Source organism: Pterocles gutturalis, unplaced genomic scaffold (genome assembly GCF_000699245.1).
Source record: "Pterocles gutturalis isolate BGI_N339 unplaced genomic scaffold, ASM69924v1 scaffold2299, whole genome shotgun sequence".
NCBI classification, from domain to species: Eukaryota; Metazoa; Chordata; class Aves; order Pterocliformes; family Pteroclidae; genus Pterocles; species Pterocles gutturalis.
In genome coordinates, this window is record NW_010135349.1 from 1 (window position 1) to 10,344 (window position 10,344).

Here is a 10,344-nt window from a genome sequence, read left to right on the forward strand (position 1 = left end):
AGGACCCCCTAGCTGAGGGATGGGGACCCCTATAGAGTGGGGAGTCCTTTATAGCGGGACCCCCTCATATGACAGGGGTTGGGGACACCCCATAGAGTGGGGACCCCTATAGAAATGGGGGGGTGAGGATACCCTCTGCAATGGGGGCTCCTATAGAAGGAGGGATGGGAAACCGCTATAGAATGGGTACCCTGCAAACCCCTCTGTAATACAGACCCCCCAAAAAACAGGAGGGGTGAGGACTCCCCCTGTATGCTGGGGACCCCGTATAATGGGAAAGGGACTATCTGTGCCATGGCACCCCCACATATCTGGGGGGGACAGCAGGGGACATGGCCCTTCTACACCTCGAGGATTGAGGTTGCGTGGCCGGAGGGTTCGGGAACGCCGGGACAGGGACAGGGACCTGCTCACGGGGTTTTTCTTTGCAGGTTGGGCACGAACCACTGCCTCCCATCGTTGGAAGAAACGTTTTGGGAAGGAAGGTCCTGTACCTGCCTGGCTTCTTCACCTACGGTGAGCGAACGTCCCCTCCCTGCCAGCGCCAGGTCCTGCCCAAAAACGGGGCTGGGAGCTGCCAGGTCAACCGAGCTGACCTCCAGCAGCACTCCCGTATTCCCTTGGGATCATCCCCAGGCTGCAAGGAGACATAAAACACTACTACAGGTTGCAAAGCAGTCAGATCTACCTACCTGTTGTTGGGGACAAGCAGGTGGTGGCTCCAGCACTACCTCCTGCCCTTCCCGTAGCACGTTGCTCTGGGTTTGGAGGTGGAGGCTTAGGGGGTGAAGGTTTGTTGGTGGAGGGTTTTGCATGTGTCAGAGATGGTGAAGCACCTTTTTTTTGGCTACAAAACAGCCCTGCAATTATTTAGCCCACTTTGGTGTTGTAGATGGAGCCCTAAATGGACAGAAATACCAAGAAAAGGGAAGGTGGTAAGTTGAGAAGGGGCAAAAAAAAGTCCTCTTTTTCTCTCTTTGCAGGTGGAGCAGCATGGGAGGGGCAGGTGAACTCTCTGTGACCTTAGGGTTTGCTGTGGGGAAGGGGAACATGCAGCCGGGTTGGGCTGATCCCAAAAATCAGGCAGCAGCACCCATGGGGTGGGGGGGACCCAGTGCAGGAGCAGTATGTAAGCGCTGCAAATCTGTCATGGGACACTCGGGGCTGGAAATGCTCCCCTTTGGAAGATGCATTTTGCAAACCGATTTAAACTCTCTGTGACCTTAGGGTTTGCTGTGGGGAAGGGGAACATGCAGCCGGGTTGGGCTGATCCCAAAAATCAGGCAGCAGCACCCATGGGGTGGGGGGGACCCAGTGCAGGAGCAGTATGTAAGCGCTGCAAATCTGTCATGGGACACTCGGGGCTGGAAATGCTCCCCTTTGGAAGATGCATTTTGCAAACCGATTTATAGTGTTGGGTGATGGAGGGGTGCAGAGCCTTCCTGACTTTCCCTGGGACAGCAGAGGATAGGGGCAGGAGCCGTCGGTACCCACAGTGGGTTGTATTCCACCTCGTTACACCAGGGAGAAGTTGGATCTCTTGGCTTGTTTTTTGGCTGGAGACCTGAGGAAGTTTGCCTGGGAGAAGGTGGTGGCGCAGGAACAGAACCTGGATTTGTGAAATCCTCATTAACCCTGAGTCTGACCCCCCAGGGTGCAGGGAGGTGACACCACACGACATAAGGTCATCCCTCCCTCCCCTGGTTCAGTCCAAACTGCCTTGTAGCCTTTTGAGTGAGCAAAACAGTCAAAAGACAAGAAGTAGCCCAAAAAACTGGAGCTATCCTTCCAGATTAGACATGGCAGGGAATACTTAAGGATTCTTTGCATCCTATATGAAATTTATTTCAGACTGTAATAATAAATCACTTACAGTGGGACCGCAGAGCAGCTGCCGTGCTGTGCTGAGCTCTGGCGCGGTTTCGGCTGAACGCCGGAGGTGTTTGGGGTGCTCTCGGTGAGTCGGCTGGTTCCTGACTGACGGCAGCCTGGTGTTTTCTTACCCAGCCAGACACATTGTGGAAGTGGATGGGAAAAGAGGCCTCTTCCGCGGTCTTACTCCTCGCCTCATCTCAAGCACTTTATCAACTATCACCAGGGGGAGCGTGAAGAAGGTAAAGGTCGGCTTCTCTCTCCATAAATCAGCGCGCTGGGTCGGCCGGTGCTACTGCAGCAGAGCCAGGGAGCCTGCGTGTGCCTGCACCCGGCCACGACTGCACGTGGAGGAATAAAGCACCCATCCCTCTCCATCTCCCAAGGGCTCCAGCACCGGAGAACAGTGCCCATACGCCCAAAAATTATTTTAAAAGTAATTTTAATTTAATTTGAAAAACTGTTTGCCTTTTGTAAGCAGTTTCATGACCCCTCGCTTCCCCTGTTTCACTTTGCATCCTTCCTTCTCCTGTGTTGTTTCTTGCCTTTTTTTCTTCTTCGTCTAGAGCACAACGGCTTGTGGTTTCCTCCTGTCCTCAGACATCAAGGGTTTGTGGCTCAGCATCTCCAGCAGTTCTGACCAGATGTTTCTTCTCTCCCCGCTCAGGCCTTTCCACTGGAAGACATGGAGCACGTTTCTAACAAGGATGATGTGAAGACCTCCCTTAGGAAAGTGGTGAAAGAGGTGAGAAGTGGATATTGCACATGAACGAGTGATCAGGGAGATGGGGTTGGGGATGTGGCTGGAGAGCAAAGGAAACTGAAACCGTGGGCTGCGGGTGAAACTACCTGGAGAGAAACTCCGGGTGAAAAGGCCACAGTGTTTAGTAGCCACTGTGTCCAGCTGTGAAATATTTTGTAGGAGTAGAGGTTTACCACAAACAACAGATTTCAAAAGAGGGACCCAACACAGGTTTCACTACGCGAAGGGGAAGAGCCTGACCTGTGCCGGTGGAGCAGCGCAGCTTTTCATACAGCTGTGGGTTTGTTTTCCTCCCCTTTGCAGACATCTCATGAGATGATGATGCAGTGCGTGTCCCGGGTTGTCTCCCATCCGCTGCACGGTGAGTCCTGTCCCTCTCTGGACTGAGGATCGCCCCAAAACCCTGTTTACTCGCTGTGCTTCTCTATCAGAAATGGCTTCATATGAAACCCCAGAGCAGACGCAGGTCTGAGAGGTTGCTCGGGGAGGCTGACACATGGGCTGGCCCTTGGGAGCAACCCAGCCGAGCAGCGCTGTGCTCTCTTCCCATTCACCCCAGAGCTTGTCCTAGAGATCCCGTGGGGGTAAGGGCCAGAAATCCCCTCCATCGCTTACAGACTAGGGGAGAGCTGTGGTTTCTAATGGATCTCACAGCAATGAGGATCACTGAGGAGCTGGAGGTGATGCGAGTTGAGGGAAGGGAGGGTGGAAGGGTCAGGTTGTGTTTTCCTTCACATCCATTGAAATCCAAACTGGATTTATTCCTTTGTCAGTCCTACGTTTCTTTCCTCCTAGTGATCTCTATGCGCTGCATGGTCCAGTTCGTGGGCCGGGAAGTCAAATACAGGTGAGTGGCTGCAGCTCTGAAGGGTCTGAGCACACAGAAGCGTGGGTCTGGGAGTCAGCAGTGCCTGATGCTCCCCTGCAGTGGGGGATACGCAGCGCAGGAGGTTTGGGAGACTGAAGAGTGAATCTGAGCCCTGATTAGGGGCCGAAGGGAAGTGGGGAGGCTGGGCTTTGTCCCTGGCATGCCTCTGTTCTGTCTTGTCCCTGTGGGGACTTCATTGGCTGTAACACACCTTGCTGATCACGCAGCCAGTCTCCTACCTTTCTGCTTTCGGTGTTGATAGAAAGGGAAGTCAGCAGGGAGGCAGAGAAGGTCATACGAAGCGTTGCTGCAGCCCTGCTGGTCTGCAAGATTTTTCCAGGCCTTTTTCAGTAACACCTGCCTCTCTGCAGCACCAAACATGTGCATCCACCTGAAAGTGTGCTAGACGTGATTGCAGCTGAACCATGACTGCCAGCGTGAGTTCCCAGACGCAGAACGGGGTTCTTGGGCTGAGAATCAGCCCAATCAAAGCAGATTACATGCTGTGGTTGCATCACGTGTATCCACTCGCGCAAAGCGAAGCAGAGCTCTTCAGGCTTCAGCATATAAACAGGTGTCAGCGAGTCGAGTGTTGTTCCAGGCATTATCGCAGCCACGACCCTCCTTCATGGGCTGAGGAGAAGCAGCAGAACAGAGCCACCCACGACATTGCTGGCGTGATGGCTGGGGGGACACTGCTGGGACTGCAGAGTGCGTGCGAAGCTGCGCAGGACAGAGACAGAGCAACCCCTGCACGCTTACAGCTCTTCTCCTTTCTTGGCAGCGGGGTGTTCAGCGCCATCGGCAGGATATTTAAGGAAGAAGGGATCCTGGGATTCTTTGTGTACGTGAGTTGTTGTTTAAATACTTTCTCCCGTAGTCCGAAGGTGCAGAGGGCTCTCCTGGCTGCTCTGCCAAACTCGGAGTTGTGCTGAGCTCGCCCCATCCGAAACCCTGTCTGCCCGTGGGACTCTCACATCACTCCCATGAGCACAGATTAAATCTGTGCCTTTGACGGTGCTCCAGTTTGACCATTAAGTTTGCCCCAGATCTTATCTTTAATCAAACCTTTGATGCCCAAGAGAAAACCTTGTATTTTTTCTTACCTTTCTTTTTCCCTCGATGCTTCTCTGTGTTTCAGCGAAAGGCCATTTAAAGCATTTGTTTGTGCAGCAGGCACCAAGATCAAGTGCAACAATGAGACCCTTGTTGAAAGAAAAGCCAGGGCCTGGATAAAAAGCACATTTCTCTGAAGAGCACCGTGGGTGCTTGTAACGAGCGGGTGGTTCGTGCAGGTTTACCTGTCTGGCAGGAGCGTGGTGCTGCCCAGCTCAGCAGGGTGGCTGCCTGGACCAGGAGGAGCTGAAAAGCGTTTCCAGGCGCTTAGGAAGCGTGGTGAACTGATGGCCATCGCTGAAGTGGATGTATAGAACCCTTAATTAACACTTCTTGCCTTTTTTTCACATCTATATAAAAGCAGAACCACCTGCTGCCTCCGCTCCTGGTGGTGAGATAACTCACTTTATTATGTCAATAATAACAAAGGCAGCTCTGAAATGTCAGGAGGGGGTTTTCAGGCCTGATGCCTTTGCTTCTGCAGTCACAAAATTTGAGCCTCCCTGTGAAACGTGAATGCATCAGGCAAAGGCAAGCAATCACAGGGGGGCTCACTCTGTCCTTCCCCAGGGGCAAAGGGCCAGGGGTCTGCAGAGATGCCATCAGCTGAGCATCACCGCATCTTCCTTGTGCAGCCCCAAGTCTCCTCCATTAAATACCAGTTCCTCTGGGATGTTCCCTGTGCGTGGGGCACGACCAGAGCATGCTGCCCATCAGCCCTCCCTCTCCTCCACCTTCTGAGAAAATAACATGAAAGGAACCGCAGCATTCCCTTCCTCCACATAAAATAAACACTGTCGGCAGCCTAATTAAACTTAATAGTTCACAGGAAAGGCTTTAACACAACCCAAAATGTCTCAGGAGGGCTCTGAAGTTATATGTGCTCTACAACCCCGCGAGGAAATCACGCTGCCCTGAGGGGAACACAAACTGCATCTGTAGGACCAAACTGCTGCTGTTCTGCTCTCAGCCGTCCTAACGCAACCCAAACGCATCCGCTCCCTTCAAATCATTGCAGTGCGCTTATTTCTCACGGCGATAGAACCTCTATGTGGCAATAACGGTGACACACGCTCGCTCTGGGGGTGTGCCTGCCTAGAGATAAACACTTCTCAGGGGATGGACTTATCTCGCTTCCCTCTGTGTCTGCCAGCAGCCCAGAAAGATGTTCCCTGGGCTCTGAAACTGCAGCGTGTGGTCCGCTCGAAGACAGCTTGTCCCCGTCGCTGGGGTTTGTCCTGCTGGGTGGCATCACCATACATCACGCAGGTTTCCTTATCTGCCTGCTGCTGTTTCAGCTTTGAATGACGCGTTATCTTCTAAAAATATTCCTGGTCCAGGTCTCCTTGGACATCTCGCCAAGTGTGAGAGTTGTAGAGCAAATGAACTTGGTTTTTTTAGTCCCTTTCAGAGCCCTGGTCTCCAGTCATTGCATAAAGTCAGACCCAGCATCTGTCATTACTGTGATGACAGAGGAGAGGGGTGGGATCCTCATTGCAAATGGAACAAACGATGCGATTCTCTATCAACAGATGGATGAGGTTTCACTTACATGGTGCAGGTCTGGGCCAGCCCCCCGTTTCTGGGCTTTATTCAGCCCCTGTTGTACCTGCAGCAGCTCAGGAGCCTGCTTCAGACTTGACTTTGAGTTAGAAAAAAGATTTTTTTTTACCAAGGCTGAATGCTAAATGCAAAGCAGACCATCTCTTTGGGACCAGAGCGCTTTGATTTCTGTATCCTGTCTGTTGCTCTTATGTATCACATTTTTTAAGCCAGCGGATCTTCTGTTGAAGGCTTCTGCTGTGCCTGGCCCCTGAGACCTCGGCGTCGTCTCCAGAGCTGCTGCAGCCTTGACAATACACAGGTCGTCTCCAAAAAAATATAAACCCTAACACCGAGCACGCAGAGCAGGCTGTAGCAGAGCGGGCAGTCCCAGTTGCCGTTCTGCTGCTGCAGCACCCACAGCAGAAACAAAACAAGTCCCCTGCTCCAGAAAAGCAGGGAAGGAACTAATGACTCGGGCTGGTGTGCTTGGAGGTGGCTCTTTCCAGCCCAGCAAACACTCCTGTGGCTCCCAACAGCCTCATTTTCAGAATTGTCTGAACACATCTGCTGGTGAAACAGGCACGTTTAACATCCCAGCTCCTTTTGCAGCAGAGCAACTGCACAGCCCAAGCAGGAGCCCTGCTCCCGATGCCTGCACTGCTGCAACGGGTGCTGCTGGAGCGCTGACAAAGTGGAAAACCCCTCTGGGACACGTGCTGCAGAAACTGGGGGTGCTCATGCTGCTGGGAGCTCTGGCCTGTGTGTCAGTGAGAGGTGTAAGGCAAAGCAGCATGTCACCCGTGTCCCCATGCTCCCAGGTGGCAGCAGGGACTGGGAAAAATCAGAGGGACTGGGAAAAATCAGAGGGACTGGAGTGCTGCCCCAGTTAATCCCACTTTGCAGCAGAGCAGGTTTTGCAGGAACAACCCCCCTCATTTTCATTTCACAAAGCAGGGAGATTCCACAAAGAGATGAACTTTTCATTCTGCATCCTGAAGAGCATCTGGAGCTTAACAGAACCCTGCTTCCTCTGTGTCTCGCCTGGCTTTCAGAGGAGGAGTTGGGCCAAGGAGGGATTTGGGGTTAGAACAAGGGGACTTGGACAAGTTGTGCCCAAACCACAGATCCCAAACTTCCTCCTCCAGAGCATCCCATGGCTGGAGCAGCTGGCAGCTGCTGGGACTGTGGCTGGAAAGCCAGGAGAGCTCTTCCCCAAAACCTCCCCTTTTCCCTTCAGTTCCTCCCAAAGTAAAGATGCATTTTGGGGGAGTGGGGTTCCTCTAGATGGGTGGAGGGAGGGCTGGGCGCCTCAGAAGGGAGCACTGGGACCCTCCTGCACCTCACACCTCTCTTTTTGCCGTTGCAGGGGTTTAGTCCCTCACATCCTGGGGGATGTCATCTTCCTCTGGTGCTGCAGCCTCTTGGCTCACTTCATCAACACCTACGCGGTGGACGATAACGTGAGTGGGAGTCCTTGGCGGAGGGGTTGGGACTCCTGTACCCAGCACCCGCAGTTGGAAGGAGTTAATGGAAAGTGGGGGCTAATTTAATACAGACACTTGGGCTTTGGATAAAACCCTGTAGAAGTGCTGAGGGTGCCGTGTCTGCTCAGGACTGTGTTTCAGCTGCAGTTTCGGGGATCAGGTTTGACAAAAAAAAACCAAAACCAAAAAAACCCAACATTCTCCCCAATTCTCGTCTGGGATGTAGAGTGGATCCTGTTGCCCTCTGCCTTCTTCCCCTGCCTCACGCCCGTCACCTCAGGCTCAGAGGGGTGTCACACAATGACAGTGACAGCCTGGTGTTATCCACCTCTTCCACAACCCCTTTGGTTTCTCTTTCCAGTTCAGCCAGGCATCGGTGATCCGGAGCTACACAAAATTTGTGATGGGGGTACGTAGGCAACTGCCGTGTCGTTTCTCCTCTTCCTGCCGTCTGTGGGGTGAGAGCTCACGGTCTGGGGACAAAGGCTGGTCTGTACTTTATATCTAAATGAGGATAACTTATGCTAACATGCAAAAGCTGGAAATAGCTTTTTTGACATGAGGAACATTAGAGAGGCTACCGGTTTTCTGTGCTTTCAGATCGCTGTGAGCATGCTGACATACCCGTTCCTTCTTGTGGGAGACCTCATGGCGGTGAACAACTGTGGGTATGTCGGTCACACTGAGATCTAAGGCTTTCCCTTCCTTTCTTCCAGGCCCTTGTTGTCTGAATCCTCCGCTAACAATCGTAAAGCTTTCATACGGAATCGTAAACTATATGGCACCTGGCGGAGTCAGCTCGTTTCCTGTCGCAGGTTGCTTATAATTTTAGATCAGAGGGCACAGACAAGAGCAGCATAAAAGCCCAAGTGGAGAGAAATAGGGAGATTCGTGGTGGTGGGGTCTGATCTGAACTAGATCGGAGGCAGAAGGGATCAAAGAGGCCGTGCTAGCTCCGGGGAGCGGCACAAGGGAAAGCAAAGCTCTAAATGGGTGCAGACAGGAACAGGACCCAGTTTGCTTTCCCGGTCCCACTGCTGCAAGAAGTCTTCTGCATTCGTGCTTACGGGAAGGGGACTGGGTCTAAGATGCTGGTGTAGTGTCTTGATCTGCTCCTTCCTGAAGGTGTAGATACAGCAAATAGTCCTGGGCTCTTAATGCATCCAGGTAACGCTCCTTGTTTGTACACTCCAGGGGTAATTAGATTACACGTTCTGTTGCATTGTAAATAACGAGGCGGTCATTTGGCCTTCAGCCTGGTGCAGACACTGTTCCTGCATCCTCGCTTACACTTACCGCTGCTCTTGTGTTACCTCTGTCTGGATAATGTGACATCTCTGCAGACTGCCTCAGCTCGCTCTCATTGTCATGCAGGTTGCGTGCTGGACTCCCTCCCTACGCTCCCGCGTTTGCATCCTGGATCCACTGTTGGAGGTATCTCAGTGCTCAGGTGAGGGAGCAGGGCACACACAGGACTTTGGGCTCCCTCTGCTCCTTCCCGGGGTCTCCAGCGCTGCCTGAGAAGTGCCTGTGGTGCATCCTTGACACACTCTGTAACCTATTTCCATCCCTTCGGTTCCAGCACTGGTACCAGGCACAGCAGTATTGGTCTGCCTGTTACATCCCCGAGCTTACAGCCTGCAAACTTCTGGCAAATGCATTGCACACAGCACAGCAGGGTGGCTCTGCCCCTTTCTCAGTAATCCCTGGGGAAATGTCCAACCCTGAGTGCTCACGGGGCTGAAACCCTGATTTCTGCTCCGTAGCAGCCCGGGATGCTCAGGTTTTGCAGCCCCGCAGTGCGTGCATGTCGGCCCTTGCTAACGTAGCTGCAGTTCCCCGGGTGGGTCTCAGCAGGGCTGCCCTGACCCGGTGCTCTCGCTCTCCTCCCCAGGGGCAGCTGTTCCGTGGCTCCAGCCTGCTCTTCCGCAGAGCGCCCATGCCAGCCGCGGGCTTCCCCATTGACTGACTCCTCAGCCGGGAGAGGTGATGGACTTGGATTCCTCAAGAAACCCTAAGCTTGTTTCGATATATGTATATTTTTTTTTTTTCTTTTCGATCCAAAGTCCGCGGTGCCAGAACAAGACACCTATTCTCCAGCAAGGCCAGCAACAAGTTGGTTTCTGGAGATCTGGCTTCAGGCTCCAGCTGGACCAAAGCCCCATCCTCGTGACTGTCTGAACTGGGATGGATAGTGGAGAGAACAGAAGGGAGTTGTCTTGTTTCTTTGGTCCAGGCTGTAGCCCTGGAGTCACTGGTGAAGACTGGAAAGCCAGAAAGTGCCCAGGTACTCAACGAGCCACCCCTGAGATGCAGGGACAAAAGACTGAGCTGGGAAGCAACAAGAGCTCCGAGGCCACCTTGCTGGGAAGGCTACGCCAGCTGTCCCTCTTGTCACTTCTGGAGAGGGCAACATTTGTGTGGCAGGTAGCTCAGCCTGGGCAGGATCACCCCTGTGACCCCTGTTTAAGGTTTTGAGAGTAGCTGAACACTAAGGAACACACCACCTCCGGTGGGCATGAAGGGAAATTACGGTTTCAAAACAGAAAAGGGAAACAGAGTCCCACTACAAAGAGCAGCACAGTCCCCAAGAGACTGGTACGGCTCAGCTCCAGAGCGGTGTTAGGACTTGGAGAGGGATGTGCCCTGCAGATGGTACCTGCTCTGGGAAGGCTTTTTGCAGCGGGACAGGCTGT

At 53.0% G+C, this 10,344-nt stretch overlaps 1 protein-coding gene across 1 annotated transcript; it reads left to right on the plus strand.

Annotated features, from left to right (window-relative positions):
• Nucleotides 1-431: 431 nt before the first annotated feature.
• On the plus strand, nt 432-9,617 carry MTCH1 (mitochondrial carrier 1; the record flags this gene model as incomplete). Its single annotated transcript, XM_010081832.1, has 11 exons — nt 432-516; nt 2,008-2,114; nt 2,540-2,617; nt 2,939-2,996; nt 3,431-3,482; nt 4,288-4,347; nt 7,531-7,624; nt 8,010-8,057; nt 8,249-8,316; nt 9,023-9,098; nt 9,543-9,617. Coding segments are annotated over 11 exons (801 nt in total), but the record flags the coding sequence as incomplete, so codon positions are not given.
• Between the last annotated feature and the right edge of the window lie 727 nt (nt 9,618-10,344).